Source organism: Panthera onca, chromosome A1 (assembly GCF_046562875.1).
Source record: "Panthera onca isolate mPanOnc1 chromosome A1, mPanOnc1 haplotype 2, whole genome shotgun sequence".
Taxonomy (NCBI): domain Eukaryota; kingdom Metazoa; phylum Chordata; class Mammalia; order Carnivora; family Felidae; genus Panthera; species Panthera onca.
The window spans coordinates 52,054,434-52,072,933 of record NC_138339.1 but is presented as its reverse complement, the minus strand read 5'-3'; the positions used below and the strand labels follow the sequence as shown (position 1 = coordinate 52,072,933).

Below are 18,500 nucleotides of genomic sequence, written 5' to 3'. Positions count from 1 at the left end.
CAACTCCTCAACATATTGAAGTTGATGGAGAAGCCAGGAGAATTCAGGCAAAAAGTCAAATAGACACTCACTCTTTGTGCAAAATTAGCCACTACTCCACCCCAGATGTGGAGATGGTATTCTGGCAGCTTCTCTTGGGGGAAAAGGTTCTGTTGTTTTTGTATGGGAGCTTCAGAGGGCAGGCCAGGCATGTCTGTGCAAACCAGGCTTAATACCCCTCTAGCTTTGTGATGCTCAGGATTTGGTTGATTTTCACAGTTCTTAAAGACCTCACTCTTTAGCTCTTTTAAGTGGCATGAATGCAGTGAAATAATGAAGCCAGAGCCGTAAAATGTACTTGAGAACCAGTAATATGAAGAGTAACATTACCAAATACCTTGAGTTCTAAGATTTCATCAATTATACACTGCATTTATAAATTAAATAATAGCATGTGGAGATTTAAAATATCTCACTAAGGTCATTTATCAAATGTAAAATGCACCACAGTTTCAGAAACATTAGTATGTAAAACAGTGAGAATATATGGTAATATGACCTTTGATCTGAAACTAATTTGAATGAATCTTTTCAATAGAATTTACCAGCAGGAGAAAAGTTACCAAGGATAGTGGAATATTAATCACTGCTGAGGTTGATGGAAAATCAAGGATGAACCTGTCATGCTATAAGTCTTTGGCCCAATTCAGAGTTAGTTGCAATGTAGAATTGTGGGGATGCCCACTTTCGGACATATAGTTGGGGAACCTTTATATGATGTTAGTGTGTTGATTGAGGAGATGGGATTCCACTCTGCAGGGGCACCAAAAGTCAAGGCAGACCCTGCAAATCAGAAATGATATTTTTAAATCAATATTATACAGATATGAAGTGAAGGAGTGATAGAATGGAGAAAAATTTTGAAGATTTGACAAGGCTTTGGAAGTCTTTGCCAGACTATTTGGATGCAAAAGTGTCCATAGCAAACGTGTGATGCCTCTGCCTCCATTATCCTATGCAGGAAAGACATTGGGAAATATCTTACTGGATGAATCAAATACTTGAGCCTACTAAAAATGTCACACTGTGGGATCCAGAGTCTGTTGCTCTTGGACCAAAGTCCCAACAGACACTTTATATACCATTGTTTATTGTCACAGACTGCATGATGCTTTGGCTCCAGCCTTCGGTCAAACCAAGATGTTAAAGATGATACCTAACCAAGAGCACCAAAGTTATCAGAAAGTGCAGCCCCATTACCCTTTTTCCTATATCTTTTATAATAGAAGAATACTAAGAGGTAAAAATAATAATAAGGGATAGGCTTACTTGGGCTGTTGAAGAAGTAAGTGAATAAGAATTTAGGATTTATGAGCCTTACACATCCATACACAGGAAGAGCTTGAGAATCTTAGAACATTTTAAGAAGGGCTCTCATCCCAATCCATATATCCATAGTAACTGTAAGTGGTTCTCCTGTCCACTTTATGTAGAACAGCCCAGTTTGATTTAAAAGTGTTACAGGAGAGAAAGAAGTTCTTTCACCGATCAATCCATTGTCAAGTATTGGCTTCTTACTATAAGCTCAGGATGGTGACACAGAGACCACACAAAAAGTAAGGTATAGGGGCACCTAGGTGGCTCAGTTGGTTAAGTGTCTGACTTCAGCCTAGGTCATGATCTCACTGTTCCCGAGTTTGAGCCCCACATTGGACTCTGTGCTGACAGCTCAGAGCCTGAAGCCTGTTTCAGATTCTCTGTCTCCCTGTGTCTCTCTGCCCCTCCCCCCTTCAGGCTGTGTCTCTCTCTCAAAAATAAACATTAAAAATTTTTTTTCATCAGGGAAATACAAATCAAAACCACACTCAGATATCACCTCACGCCAGTCAGAGTGGCCAAAATGAACAAATCAGGAGACTATAGATGCTGGAGAGGATGTGGAGAAACGGGAACCCTCTTGCACTGTTGGTGGGAATGCAAATTGGTGCAGCCACTCTGGAAAGCAGTGTGGAGGTTCCTCAGAAAATTAAAAATAGACCTACCCTATGACCCGGCAATAGCACTGCTAGGAATTTATCCAAGGGATACAGGAGTACTGATGCATAGGGGCACTTGTACCCCAATGTTTATAGCAGCACTCTCAACAATAGCCAAATTATGGAAAGAGCCTAAATGTCCATCAACTGATGAATGGATAAAGAAATTGTGGTTTATATACACAATGGTGTACTACGTGGCAATGAGAAAGAATGAAATATGGCCTTTTGTAGCAACGTGGATGGAACTGGAGAGTGTGATGCTAAGTGAAATAAGCCATACAGAGAAAGACAGATACCATATGGTTTCACTCTTATGTGGATCCTGAGAAACTTAACAGAAATCCATGGGGGAGGGGAAGGGAAAAAAAAAAAAAAGAGGTTAGAGTGGGAGATAGCCAAAGCATAAGAGACTGTTAAAAACTGAGAACAAACTGAGGGTTGATGGGGGGTGGGAGGGAGGGGAGGGGGGGTGATGGGTATTGAGGAGGGCACCTTGTGGGATGAGCACTGGGTGTTGTATGGAAACCAATTTGACAATAAATTTCATATATTGAAAAAAAAATTTAAAAAAAAAAGTAACTTTAAAAAAAAATTTTTTTTTCAAAGAAGTAAGGTATAATTCCTGCAGGAAAAGTTACTAAAATTCCAGTTGGAGATAATACTAATGCAATTGCTTATGTAGTAAGTAGTTGATAATTGGGCATTAAATTGTATTGTAACTACAAAGAATCCAAAAGGAAATGGGTCATTGAGAACAAAGAAATTTGAGGTGTATTCTTAGAGAAAATGTCAAAAATAGATGTCTCCATCCATAAAAATCAGTATTTCCACAACTGTATATGTTTCCCATTATGTGCTAAGAATTGTAATAGGTGCTATTTTTGTTCTTTATTTCATCGTCTACACATAAATTACTTTATTGTGACTGTCATAACAATGGTTAATCTTTATTTAGAGCTCAAAGAGTACTACATACTATATTTGTGTTATCTACGAATTAGGTGGTGATGGTATTCCCACATTATAGGTGAGGTTATTAAGGCTTAAAGAGGTACAGTAACTTGCTCAAGTTCACATGACTAGCAAGAAGCCAGAATTTGAACCCAGAATCATGTAAGTTAAAAGACCTAGCTCCTACCCATGACCATACGCCACCTCTTCAGCCTCTTCTGAAACTAAACAAGTGGCAATTTCTTTTCTTTTTTTTTTTTTTAATTTTTTAACGTTTGTTTAGAGAGGGGGGGGGGGAGGGAGGGAGAGAACACAAGCAGAAGAGGGGAAGAGAGAGAAGGAGACATCAAATCCAAAGCAGGCTCCAGGCTCCCAGCTGTCAGCACAGAGCCAAATGTGGGGCTTGAACTCATGAACCACAACATCATGACCTGAACCACAGTCCAACTCTCAACTGACTTAGCCACCCAGGTGCCCCAACAAGTGGCAATTTCTTAATCATTTGTGCTACACTTAAGTCTTTAATTTTCCTCAAAAATGACATTGTAAACACCTAATTTTGCCAGCTTCCATAATATCTTTATATCATAAGATTCTCAAAGCCATAATAACCAAAGTTCACATGAGTTGAAACAAAAAAAAAATCAGAATAACATGGATAGAACTTGGGGCATTCTGTTAAATGAAATAACTTTGATAAAGCAGGGTAAATACGGTATGATCTCACTTCTATGTGGAATCTAGGAGGAAGAAAAAGGACCATCAAATAAAAACCAAGCTCATAGATACAGAAAACAGGTTAGTGGTTGCCATAGGCGGAAGTTTGGGATGGGTAAGATGGCTGAAGAGGGCCAAAGGTATAAACTTCCAGTTATACAATAAGTCATGGAAATATAATGTACAGCATGGTGACTATAGTTAGTAACACTGTGTTGCTGCATAGTTGAAAGTTGCTAAAAGAATAGATATTAAAACTCCTCAACACAAGAAGAAAAAAAATGAAGCTGCATGGTGATGAATGTTAATTAGATGTATTGTGATCATTTCACAATGTGTACAAATATTAAATCATTATGTTGTAATCTGAAACTAATACAATGTTATATGTCATCTGTACCTCAGTTAAAAACAAAATCAAAATAATGCAAGCTCCATCACAGCATTAGGAGAGTTGGGAACATATGCTATGAAATCACAAAGAACAATGGTAGGTCATTTTGGCAACAGTGGGATTCAAAAACTCAAATATTGAAAACCAAAAATATGAAACAGTTTATAGTATTTTGTCTTTAAAGACTTGATGACATAAATTACACTGACAGTCTGTGGTGATGAAAAGTGGTGATGTGGCCTTGGAACCACACAAGTGAACAATTATATATAAACTATTTATATATGCAAAGGAAGAGGATAAGCATTCATTCAATGCCAGACAGTGTTCTAAGAACACTAAATACTGTGTATGTTAATATGTATGAAATCAATTATCCTGTTGTAAACCCTAGTGAATCAATCTTTTATTCCATGTTAAGAAACGAGATTTTTCTGTATCTTTGTCATTACAGATATTGACACAAGTTACTTAGAAGAAGAAAAGCAACACCATTTCCATAGTTGTTATTCTTATGTCTGGTAAGTTTTAGTTCTTATGTATTCTTCCTATGAAGTTGCATTTTAGAATATGATTATAATATATTTGTTGTTTGTGCCTGTTAAGAATCCCTGACCTCATGGGACACCTGGGTGGCTCAGTCAGTTAAGCAGCTGACTTCGGCTCAGGTCATGATCTCATGATTCATGGGCTCAAGCCCCACCTCAGGCTCTGTGTTGACAGCCTGGAGCCTGCTTCAGATTGTGTCTCCCTCTCCCTCTGCCTCTCCCCTGCTGGTGCGCTCTCTCATGCGCGCTCTCTCTCTCTCTCTCTCTCTCTCTCTCTCTCAAAAATAAATAAACATGTTTAAAAAAAATTTTTTAAAAAGAAAAAGAATCCCTGACATCCTTCTGACAACCGCTTTTCTGGTGAATAATGTGTTTCATGTGGTTAAAAGAGATGGCTTTGTACAGCAATGTGTACATGAGTTGGTGAATCAGAGTATTCATCCCTGTGACAACAGTAATTGGTCCAGGAATGAGCCTAGTGCAAAGTGAACTAATCAGAGGCTTTCCCGGGACTTGGGCAAAATAAAATGTTTTAGGAAAAGCTTTCTAATGAGGCTGAGTCACTATGTGTATCTGGAGTTCCAAAAGGGCACCTGGCCTACCACATGGAGAAAGTCAGCCTAAAACCTGCAAGGAGAGAGCTTATGACACTCCAGTTATGTGGGCCAATAGATTCCTCTTCTTGCTTAATTAGCTTGAGCTAGGTAGAAAACAGTACTGTCTAAATACAATGATTACGGTAACCTCATGGAGACAATGAGTAGCTGCAGAATAAGTGAGAAATTATAAGATAGACTTAGCAGTGACATTGACTTGTGACCTCAAGCAAGCTACTTTATCTTCACGAGTCTGTCTCCTTTATCAGTGGATATACTAATACTGGATCACATAAAATCTGAGACCCTATGTCATCTTCTGTTTTTATTCCAAATTCCATTGTTTTAACTTTATTAATTCATAGTTATCTCACCTAGAAGTCCTAGGGAATGGTGAGTGATACACACTGCTTATTAGCACATCTAATTAATGCAAGGCTTGTATTTTTAGATGAAGATCACATCTCTCTGTTCCCAGGCCTCATTCCACCTCTAGCCCAAGAAGCTACCTTGCAAATGTGTGATGTTAGACAGTCACAGGGCTGGTACAACAGTTCATGCTTGGCTCTGAGAAAATCTATCCTTTCCACCTGGAAAATCATCTTGAATACTTGTACTCAATGGATAGAAAATCATATCCAAAGGCCACTGTGCTGTGTCTCTTACTTCATGTCTTTATTTTTTCCTTTACATTCTTAAAAATTTATTCCAACCAATGATTTCCACACAAATGCACAGTGAAAACTTCTAATTCTTTTGGAAAGGAGATTCACATCTATTACATTCAAACACAAACATGGATATGCTAATCAACTCTGAGACTAGAAATTCAACTTTAGCAGCTGTATCCTAATTCTGCTGAAAGTTCTATACTATTTGTTATTTACCTCCTAAACTAAGTGAAAAGTATCATATATGGATATCATCATATCTTTTGGATTTTAATCTGCACAGATTATTAAAATCGTACAATTTTTAAAAACTTGCATCTATCCTATGACATTCTGCTGTATGGCAAGCTGTTCAGGAAGAGTGCCAGTTCCGTCTGCGTTCTAAAATGAAGATTAAGCCTCACAATAAGGCCAAGAGCTTGCTTGAAATTTAAAAGATGTTGGGGCACCTGGGTGGCTCAGTCAGTTAAGTGGCCGACTTCGGCTCAGGTCATGATCTTGCGGTCCGTGAGTTCGAGCCCTGCGACGGGCTCTGTGCTGACAGCTCAGAGCCTGGAGCCTGTTTCAGATTCTGTGTCTCCCTCTCTCTGACCCTCCCCCATTCATGCTCTGTCTCTCTCTGTCTCAAAAATAAATAAACGTTAAAAAAAAAAAAGATGTCGTTGTCACTTAATGGATATAGACATAAATGAGACCAGTGTCATAGATAGGCAGGTGAGTTTTCCTAGTTGGATCCTGTTACAACTATCTGTTGTTAATTAAGTTTATTTCCAGCATCCCCAGATATTAACAAATGGGTTTCACTGCATATGAAGAACCACCATTTGTAAGTTCTGTAGATATTCTCACATGCAACTACATACAATTCTTTTTTTTTTTAATTTTTTAACATTTATTTATTATTGAGAGACAGAGCATGAGCATGGGAGGGGCAGAGAGAGGGGGAGACACAGAATCCGATGCAGGCTCCAGGCTCTGAGCTGTCAGCACAGAGCCCCAGGTGGGACTCAAACTCACATACCATGAGATCATGACCTGAGCCGAAGTCGGACGCTTAACCAACTGAGGCAACCACATATAACTCTTATATAATCCTAGACATACATAGATATTTATGTGCTTTATACAGGTTTTTTGTTTGTTTGTTTTTAATCTGGACTGGCGCCTCCTTAGTGATTAATTTTCTAGGAACCTCTAGTTAATTTTCTATATAAGCAGAGAGAATTAGGAAGCCCAATTGCTATGTCAGGGCATTTGATATTCTCTAAAGTTGCAACTTTCAGAGCCTCACATTGGGCTTTGTGCTGACTGTGCAGAGGCTGCTTGGGATTCTCTCTCTGCCCCTTCCCCATTTGCTCTCACTCTCTCAAAATAAGTAATAAATAAAACTTTAAAAAAATAAAAATAAAATAAAAGTTGCAATTTTCAACTTCTAAAATTCTCCCCTAAATCTGATAAATTATGTGCTTAAATTAAATGTTTAAAAAAATTTGTAGTGTTTCCCATTTACCAATTATACATAAATAGTATATGCTCCTATTTAGAATAAACCAACGATGTCAAATCTATAGTGTATGTGATGATCCAGTGGGAGGAGTCTTGGGCTAGGTTGTACCTTGCCTGTCACTTTTTTGTGCTTGGACTATTGAGGTAACTTCCTGATTGCTCTGGCTCCAGTATTTTACCTTGATGATTTATTCTAACTAAAATCAGACATATTTTCCAAGCTAACAAGTGTCCCCATATCACCATCCCAATTAAACATCTCCTATTGGCTCCTTGTTGCTTCTAGAATTAATAATAATAGTAATAACAATAATTATGAGAGTCAATACTTAATGGATTTACTCTATGCTAGGCATTATTTGATGTACTTTATATAAATTTTCTCATTTAATTTTCATAATAACTCTGAAAGTTCACATTTGTGGAAACTGAGGTCCAAAGAGGTCAGGTTATTTATCCAAGATGACATAGCTAGTACATGATGGAACTAGTACCCAAACTCAGATCTGTCTGACTAAAGTTCATACACTGAGCCATGATCCTATTCTGCCTCCTCATGCTAATAAAACACTCTTCTTGGCCAGTCTCTTTCATAAAATGGGAACCCTTCATTTGTTCTGCTAAACCTCTTGTTACTTTTTAACACACACCTTCTTCAGCCCAGTTTTCATTTCATTATCTTAAAGTCATATTCTATCTTCCAGTTCTTTGGTTTTCCATTTCTCCCAATGTTTCCACTTTGGCTCTTCCTTCTCACCTTTGTTTTGCATCCATTCTCTGCTTCCTTAGTCATTCAGTGAACAGGTTGTTAGTATTCTGTACCTGCTGATTGGTCATTATCACTGTCTCCCATAAACTCACACACTAGAGGGGCATCAGATATGGAGGGGACATCAATTGCACCAGAAGCAGCTGAAAAGGATGAAAATGACTCTATCGCATTGCCTAGTACTCGAAAAAGTATTAATAAAGAATCAGAGTCCTAATCACTTTATTAAACCCCATCTCATATCTTCAGGGATAAAGAATCTTATTTTTCCCAGGTAAATTATAAGCTCCTTAAGCATAAAATAAAACCCTGTGTTTCATTTGCATCACTTCCACTCATACCTAGATACAGGTTTTGTGTCCTGCCCCGTTTGTAAGGATTTTCTTTGTGACGTGTGTATTAAATAATATGAATGTCTATATCTGCAAGTATATTTCCAAATATATAGAAGGTTATTGTGCTGAAAGGTAAAGTGCACTGGCATAGAAACCAGGAATTTAAGGATCAAGACTAAAAGCCACTTGAAAGATCCATGCCATCTGATAAATATCCTCTCTGAGGATAGAAGTGATGGTTTTTGCCTTACTCCATAGAATTATTATGTTAAGCTAATTAGTGACATGGAACTCTTTGTAAAGTATATCCTATACCACTGATCTCAAAGTCTCTGTGTATTAGAGTTCAGTTGGAGAAACTACACCAATAGGAGATACATATTAAGAGATTTACTCCAGAGGGTTGGCTTCCATGATTGTTGGGCTGGGTAGGCAAGTGTGACATTCATAGGACAGACCATCAGTCAGGCCAGCTGGAATTCTCAAGCATAGGCTGAAGCTGCTATCTGTAGATGGAATTTCTTCTTCAGAGTAGAGACAACATTTTTTCTAAGGCCTTTCAACTGATCAAATGAGACCCACCCAGGTTATCTAGGATAGGCTCTTCTATTTAAAATCAACTGATTATGGACTTTAATTATGTCTACAAAATCTCTTAGCAATGCCTAGACTAGTGTTTGATTGACTAACTAGGGATTGTAGTCTTGCATATAGACACATAAAACTAACATCGCAGTCCCCCAAATTCCAACTAGTCTTCCTTTTCAAACTAGGTAGGAGGCTGGATTATTCTTCATAGCAAGACAGATCAAATGTATAAGCAGGTATGAGAATTTAATTGTCTTCTATTCATATATTAAACAGATTTAAAATTTTTTCTCACTAATTTTTTTGTTTTAGAGAATAGTTATTTTTTGGAAAAATGTATATTAACATGTAATGAATATATTATTTTTAAAGAAATGTATAACTTTTTAATTTCTGATTTAAGTTTCTAATACAGTAAATATAGATTAGTTCAACACACATAAGCAAAAACTCATTGGATTCTAAATAATTTTTAAGAGTGTCAAGGAATCCTAATTCTAAAGGGTTTGAGAACCATAATTCTAAACAAATGGAATTATTACATAACCTTACTCTTATCAATAAAACAAACACCTCAGTATTTATCCTTATATTTATAATAAATCATTGTAAATATCTTCTCTTGCACATCATGAAATAGTGTAAAAACTTGGCCTCACTTTATGAATGTAAAAACTAATCTATTCCTCCTAATGCATTGATTCAAACAAATTGTTATTCAAAGAATCACAACATCCTTTGTGACCTCCTACTGACTTAATCTAATGCTATAAAATACCTGTATGAATTTTGGCTCTAAACACTTTCAACATCAATATTCAATACTTTATTCTAAAACTTAGTTTCTGTAGATCCCAGTAAGTTATCCTTGCCATTTCCTTACACACCATGGTCAAAATATTTATTCTGGGGTTTTTTTTATTTGTGTTTTATAGAGTAAAAATTATTAAGCTAGCAAAGTGTGTAGCCTTGGGACTTGTGGTGAATTTCTATTCCAGTGGGTAAATATCAAGTTATTCTCCACCAGTTAGTCACTATTTGATTAGCCCCGCCCCCCAAAAAAAATTGGAGGAGAGAAAGTCCTGGAAAAGCCAAAATTGTGTTTTTTGGGGAAAAAAATGGCCAAAAGATGGTGCAGGATTCATTGGATGAAAATTTATCCAGGAAGAGCTGCATAACACATTCCAAACAGTTTGTTATATAATATTACCCTGAAGAGTGAAGTAAAAGGAGTATAAATATAATCTTTTAAGACAGAAGTTGCAAACTAAGATTGCTGCCAGAATACAGCAGGTAACATAACCTACTGAAGCTGTTCATGTGAGGAATGGGGATATTCGTGCCCTGTCCAAAATGGCTGGCCATTATTCAGCAATGGCCAACTCTTGACTAGTGGGAATGTGTATCCAGCGTTGTCAGTTCTTTAGCTTCTTCCACAAAAAAAGAATCTACGTTATTATGAGAAGTGTCCAATGTTTAAATGCTGCTGGCTAATATAAAATTTAGGTCTGCGTAGGCCAAACAAAATACTTCTGTAGATGGTTACCATTCTGTAACATCTGGTTTAGGAACACCAGATATGACATGAATTACTTGGTGTAGAGGACCAAGAATATACCCTTCCCTAAGGTAGTCTGTTTTTTTTCCACCCGAGCCTGTCCCTTACCCCCTTAACATTACTTAATATAAAGGCTTCTCATCATTATTTTGTCTTTGTTTTCTAAAATTACTTCAGAAGTAAAATTAATTGGTAGAGGCCTAGACTGAGACTTCACACTCCTTCAAATCGCTCATCTTTAAAAGGTTGTTTAACATCTGGAAAAAGAACCAAGCTCAGGTTGGGGAAGAGGTAGACAAGACTCCCCAAACTCAATTTGTTCACTCAATAAATCAGTCCTGCCATTATCTTAATGCATTGCCTTGAGAATTCAGAAAACCTCTAAGACAAGATTTCTTAACCTCAGCACAACTGACATTTTGGGACAAATAATTCTTTGTTGTAGGAGGCTATCCTGTGCAATGTAGAATGTTTAGCGGCATCCCTGGGCTCTATCTACCAGAGGCCAGTAGTGTCCCCAAGCAATTTGGCAAAAATGTTTCCAGATATTGCCAAATGCCTCCAAGAAACACCAGCAGCCCTTGTTGAGGACCACTGGTCTAGAAGTATTCATGCATGCCCCTTGGGGATCTCTCATCTTTTCTCAGCCTGCTTTCCCTGTACTCTGAGTTCTGGTTAATGAAATGTTTGATCATGTTACATTTGCAGACATGTTTGATGCCCTGGACAACTGTGCTGCTGTCCATCCCTTTGCTTCAGTCCTGAAGGAACTAGTTTTATGGCTAATGTCTCATGTTACCAATTCCTCCTCATGTTTTTACTTGCTTAATACTTCTTCCAACTCTTGTTTATTAATCTCATAGCAATGTTGACATCTGGTTAACCACTTAAAATGTTTTAAGCTACTTTACGTTCCAAATGCTTAAAACGTTATTTTGCTTATTCACTTAGTCTAGACTCTTGCCTTTCTTATGACTAAAGTCAATGCTTATCTAATGCCTTAATTTATCAAAGTAACCATAAGATTTTTCCTTACGACTTTTTCTATTTCAGTTGGTTTGAAGAATTTGATAACCCTGGGTTGGGTTGGGTTGGGTTGGTTTTGAAAGAGCGCAGGGCAGAGGGAGAGGGGGGAGAATCTTAAGCTCCATGCCCAGCCTGAGAAAGTCATGGAAAAGCCCCCAATGTGGGGCTTGATCTCACGACTATGAGATCATGACCTGAGCTGAAATCAACAGTTGGCTTAACCAACTGAGCCACCCAGGTACCCCAGTAGTCTTGTTTTTTTTTATTATTATTATTAAAATAGTTATATCAATTTACTAAGGTTGCTGAGGAATTTAAATGAGTTATTATGTAGAGTGCTTAATAGAGTGTTCAGCATAAATTGGTCACTAACAGTTATAACAATTACTACTAGTAAAATTTTCACAGCTTGTAGTAAATAACTGGTCTTGAGTTTATAAAATTCATTCTAGTCATATGGTACTGGTGATGTGAGATGGGACAAAAAAAACCCTCTGTCAACAGTTACTTCTTTAATTGGCAAGTTTGGGCAACAGCAGAAAGGCTAAACATGACAAACTGTCTAAAAATCATAAATGAAAAGCATGATACAATCAGTGAGAAATGCAAATATATATAAAATGCTGAATTTGCTTAAGTGTAGAGAAGCTGACTGCTGGAAAGGGGAATTATATAAAGGTCTGCGATGTGTGATCCTTTAACGTGATTTATTAGAGAATTCTAGCAGCTAGGCAAAAGAAACATGGCCTAACCAAAACAGAACATAGCATCTTTTATCTATTATTTGTTATTAGGGTTCTAATTAGCCAGAAAGTGGCATTTAATTCCAACTTCATGATATAAATAACCTGCCACATGCCTGTTAGTATTTAAATTTCTAAGCAGCTTAGAAAGTAAGCCTATGCTTTGAGCACTGTGTATTTATTAGCATGACTCTCTCATCTCAAAATGGTATGTCTCTCTCCCCCTTTTCTCCCCCCCACCCCCGCCTCTCTCTCTCTCTCTCTCTCTCTCTCTCTCTGAGAAGAAAGAGCACTGGTTGTAGAAGTAAGGAGATACAGTTTCTAGTTCCATCTCTTCCACTAATTTCCTGTGTGGCCTTAGGCACATTTAACTTCTCTAAACTTCAGTGTCCTTACCCACAGCACGAGGAAGCAGCACTAAACGACTTCTAATTACCTTCTGGTGCTAACACTTTGTGATTAACCAAATCTGTGATTCTAGGTCACACTTGTGACGAGAAACCATGAGACTCTAAGAGGAAAGAAAGAGGGCTTGCAAAGCATTCTTTTCTTTCAGCAGATGGAAAACTGTGGAATGCCAAGTGCCTTTTAAAAAGTTCTAGACTATCTAAAGTGTTAGGCAAATTTCATGTTCTTAAAAATTCCCAACTTGTATCTTACAGTTGCAGCTATTCTGATTTTAGATGTGTGGGTGTTTCATTCCTTCTTAAATGTTTTTATGTCCACATTTCTTCTTAGTAGTCTGATAGAATCCAACAGTACACATAAGTTCACAATTACCCTAGCAACCAACCAAGATCCTATGGAAAGATATTCATGAAGTTAGACATTATCTTCACTTTTTCTCACCTCGTCTAATTCCTAAGCTTGGTAATATTCCCTTTTGCTACCTTCAGAATAGGCTTGTTGCTTGCTCTAGCTTCTTTTTTGTTTATGGACTCACCCATAACTATCCATAAATATAGCAACTGGTTTGTGACATTTACCCCAATTAGTAGAATTATAGGCAACTCAGTAAAAAAGATTATACATGAAAATTTCCTTTAGGATATGAATTGGCACTCTCATAAGCCCATAAATAAGTCTGATTTTCTGAATATCTGAAGCATTCACATAATCTATAAGTATAATATATTGGTCCAATTTTCCTTATTTTGTATAATCAAATAGTAATCAATAAGAACTAGACCACTGCGAAATGAGACTTCTGAGGCTTTGAGGGTGAATTCATCACCAGCACGCATATAAAAGTCAATGCAGAGAGTCTTTTCTTTAAGTGCCCTTGAAACCCAGCAACTGAATTATGTTTCCAGGCCCCCAAGGAGAACTACAAGGTTATAATTGTCTCACACTTAATTACATGCATTGCAAAAGGTAAATGGACAAAGTCATTCTTGTAACAGGTATAGAGAATAAGATCGCTTATGAATTTTTATATTGCTGGCTCATTGATTCGCAGAAAGTAGAAATTTATGCAAGACCCATGTCTAACAGTGATGGTGCTGTGTAAATGCGCAGCCGAACCAAGAACACTGCCTTCACTGTTCTGGGACTAGGGCCCACACTCACAGTCCTGCTATTCTCTCTCCCTCGTGGCCCTTGTGAGGTGGCTTATTTTTCCCACTTCCTTTACGGGCCACAGTTGTTTCTTGCCAGGCCATCTTCTTGGAGTTTAACACCAAGAGAGTGTTAGCTTAATACCTTGTCTTGATGCCATCTGATAAAATCAGAGAAATGAAAGATGCCACAGGAAAGATAAATGATACTTTAGCCAAGCCGTACAAGAGAAATAGTGCCACTTTCAAGTTCTGTTTTCCATAGCTTCTAATGGAGCCTGCTCAGGAGGGAAGCCAGCTTTGCCGGGGTAAGTACAAGCCACCTGGCCCTTCCCTTATTATGGGGAAATGATTGCCTCCTATAATCACTAATCCTAAATTTTGAATCAGGCCCAGGAAATACCTACTTTTCTTCATGCTGCATTTAAAATGTCATTTGGCTTACTGGGTACAAGATCCACATTCCTTTTGTCACAGAATGTTGGGTTTTTCTTTCATTGATTTCATTAGGATAAGCTGATGGCAAATGCTTCTTCCTTATGCAAGAGGTTGCTGCCTGAATGTACCTGCATACGTTTTATGATACATAATATATTTTGCATTCATCCCGTGCAGCCTCGAGGAAGCAGAGTTAGTGTTGTGTTCTCAAAGCAGAAAGAAACTACAGCTTTGAAGAAGAGCATGAGATTATTACATGCCTTTATAATTTCATTTTGATAAACTCCGAAGCTGGCTCATTGCAGTGGGTTTCAGCTATAGGTTGGAATTTTGGTTCTACTTTGAGTTCAAAGGAGAAAATTCATGCTTAAGGAAAAATATTTTCACTCCCTGAGTATTAACTACTCAAGCCAGAAAAAAAGCCCCATGCATGCATTCTGTGATGAGCACCTTCAGTATAATCCTACTGTGGCATGGTGTAAAACATCTCCCACCACAGATGAAAAGTAAATAATTTTTAATCACTCTGAGCAGCTAGTTGGTTAGCCTGCAGAAGTTCATATGCCTGGTGGAATTCATTTGTCTTCTTAAATTGCTACACAACTCTGGTCAAGATAGCTAAAGGGGAATTGAAATTCTGGGGAAGAACTGGACCTCCAATAGCCAATCTGCACTCTGTTCTTCTCATCTCCCATAATCCTTTCTCTGTTTCCAGATCTTGCAAACATATAGTCAACAGTGCTAGGAGTTTATTCCATTAACAGATGCACTATTCTGTTAAGCCATTAATCAAGCAAATCACAGATGTTGTTTTCTTTCTAGATGTTACTATAATTACGCCTAATAACACTTACTGAATTTGTCATTTCATTGCCATTGATGACTTTTTAAAATTTGATCTGATAGTTCATTTCTTAAATTCTATTTATATGGATTTCAGTTGTATTTCTACAATGAAGAGTTCAAGATCTCTCATCCAATTGTCACCACGTATTCCCCAAAGAATATATCAGGGGGGCTCCTGGGTAGCTCAGTCAGTGAAGCACCTGACTTTGACTTGGGTCATGATTTCAGGGTTCATGAGTTTAAGCCCTGCATTGGGCTCTCTGCCATCGGTATAGAACCCACTTTGGATCCTCTGTCCCCCTCTCTCTCTCCCTCCCTCCCTCCTGCCCTCCCTCCCAAACATTAAAAAATAATATAGCAGGATAATCTCACATATGGGTAGATAAATAGGCTCTTGAGAGACTGAAGGTTGAAAACCACATGCTGAGTTTGCAGTCAAACCATAGTCTCCTTATATTGAAAGATGGGCATTATCATTTTGAGGCATATGGTGCTAATAAATACAGTTGAAGGAATCTGCCATTCTCAAAGGCAGAGCCAGCCAGGAAGGGAGCTTAGCCCAGCTGCCTGGTATACAGATGGTGAAACCACAACCTGAGAGGAATGAAGTCTCAGTTACTGAGACAAAGTAATGACTCCAAGAATCCAAGGCTCATGGCTCCCAATCCATTGTTCTCTCTTCTACCACACTGGTTCTCCTAATGGCCCTTGCCATATCAGGAGGGAATAAAAATCTCCTTCCTGTTGAGATTTCTGAGATTCATTCTATCCACTTACCCATTCTTCTAAATGCAAAATTTAGCCAGACATTCTTAAATCCTGATTTGAACCCTTTGAGCTCTGAACTTAAGCTTATGGAGTGTTTTCTCCTTCTTATCTTTTAGGTCCATATAAAATATGCTTCTATGAAGAGATTGATAATTGGGTAGTAACAATAGCAGTGGTGCAGCTTAGAAAAGAAATAGGCATTGGAATTGAACTTGAAATTGAATCTCTGATCTACTTCTTAGTAATTGATCTCAGACAAGTTAAATTTTCACATCCTAACACTGAAAAAGGAAGTGTTTCTGTGTAATCACCTGGTACATACAATGACATGTATAGAAGGCCCTTAACAATTATTATTACTGTAACTGGAACCATATCAGAAAATGTTAACTGTAATGGCATTTTTTTCCTGTAGGGGAAGAATGTGTGTGTGTGTATATATATATATGTGTATATATATATACACACACACACATACATATATATGTATTTAAGAGTGTCATGGCATTTTTTAAATGTTCTTTAATGTTAGAGGAAAGAAAGAATCTCATTTTCTGTTTTTGGTATTAATGACCACCAGCTGCTGCCACCAATGCAGAGAGCCTTGCAGGTAGCTAGCAGCCTACGAATAAGCTATATTACCGATGAGAAGGTACATTTTTGAGAGAAAGAGAGCACACACATGTGTGGGAGGGCAGAGAAACAGAGAATAGCAGGCTCAATACTGTCAGCAAGGAGCCCGGTGTGGGACTTGGTCTCATGAACTGTGAGATCATGACCTGAGCTGATAACAAGAGTCTGAGTCTTAACCAACTAAGCTACCCAGGTGCCTCAAGAAGGAGGTACTTCTTATGGCTCATCCAAGGTTGTTGCAGGCGGCTCTGTTGTGGTGTAGTATCAATCTTAAGTCACTAGATTGAAGAAACAACACAGGACCCCAAGAATACATTGAGTGTTTGTCTCTTCTGCTTCTTGAAATAAAAATCCCAAATCTCTGCAATCACCAGCAAGCTTAATCGTGACATGTTCACACACATGCCACCATATGTTATCGAAATTCTCCTCCTCAAGTGTGACCCAGAGCACTGGTTCTGGAAATGTGGTTCCTGGGCCAGCTGCATCAGCTTTACTTAGGAACTTGTTAGAAATGCAAATTCTTGGGCTTAACTGTAGACATGCTGAGTCATACCCTGGGGAAGATTAAAAAAATCTGTTTTTAACAAACTTCCAGGTGATTCTGTTGCTCACTAGAGTTAGAGAATTATCACCTGGAGAATTTGCCCATGTGCTGCACTGTTTCATGTGACAAGGAGGTACCAGGGCAGGACTCAGAATGATCCAACATCGGACAATGATGACTTCCCATGTGGCAACTAACAGCCGAATCACATCGTGAAAGTTTTCCTGTCTTGATTCTTTGAACTTTTAAGTCTTGGTTTGACGTTTATAGGCCTCTCATACCCTAACTGTGGCTAATCTTCTTTTCCAACAAAGACAGTAGGATGCAAATCCTGTGCCTTTAGGGAGAGGCAGAGTGTAGCTAGAATTTAGTTATATTTTCATTTCTTTATTTTTACTTTAATTAATATCTTCAATTTATGGCACATTGTTTTATATTTAATTGGTGATAAAAAGGTTTTTTATTTAATGTTAATGTTCAATTTAAAGAAAAGGTTAAGAAAACAATACAGTTGATGTGTGGATATGGCAAAAATCAGTGATGCACAAGTGAATGCATTCAGAGAAATGCCAGCACAGTAGAGAGAATCTAGTATGCCTCATCAACATCTTAATTCTATTTTGTGGCATTTATTGACTATACTAGTTTTCCTAGCCTCAGTTTTCTCATCTGTCAAATGAGAGTGATGGTACTAACAAAATAGAAATGGTGTAAGAATTTATGTATGGGTGGGGTGCCTGGGTGGCTCAGTTGGTTGAGCATCTGACTTCAGCTCAGGTCACAATCTCGTGGTTTGTGGGTTCGAGCCCCGTACTGGGCTCTGTGCTGACAGCTCAGAGCCTGGAGCCTGCTTCAGATTCTGTCTTCCTCTCTTTCTGCCCCTCCCCTATTCATGCTCGCTCGCTCTCTCTCTCTCTCTCTCTCTCTCTCTCAAAAATCAACATTAAGAAAAAAGAATTTATGTATGGGAAATACTGGCTATAATCCTAAGAATATAGTAGGTAGTTGCTATAATTTTATTTTCTCAAGCTTTAACTGAAAGCCAGTTAGCTGTGTAGCCTCCAGGATACCATGTCCTTTGGGGCTTCTGAGACCTCATCTGTAAGCCAACAAAAGGAGACTTGATCTCAAAAGCCCCTTCTAGCTCTTAACTAATATGTATATACATGGATATTTTGTGTGTGTGTATAAACATATAAAATTGGTATTCCCTGCCTTTACGCAAACATGAAGTAGGCATAAGTAGCTATATTACCCAGATAAAGACCTTGAGTGCTTGGGAATAATATTTA

The 18,500-nt window shown here is 38.0% G+C and overlaps 1 protein-coding gene across 2 annotated transcripts in view; it reads left to right on the top strand.

Moving 5' to 3' along the window:
• Positions 1 to 14,025: 14,025 nt before the first annotated feature.
• Positions 14,026 to 18,500, top strand: part of ATP10B (ATPase phospholipid transporting 10B (putative)) — a 262,525-nt gene continuing 258,050 nt past the window's right edge. Inside the window, exon 1 of one of the 2 annotated variants that reach the window (XM_060634929.3) lies at positions 14,026 to 14,284. In XM_060634929.3, the coding sequence (XP_060490912.1) occupies positions 14,248 to 14,284 (37 nt within the window). In that variant the 5' untranslated portion in view covers positions 14,026 to 14,247. The remainder of the gene's footprint in view (positions 14,285 to 18,500) is intronic. The other variant, XM_078446512.2, reaches the window with a different exon arrangement.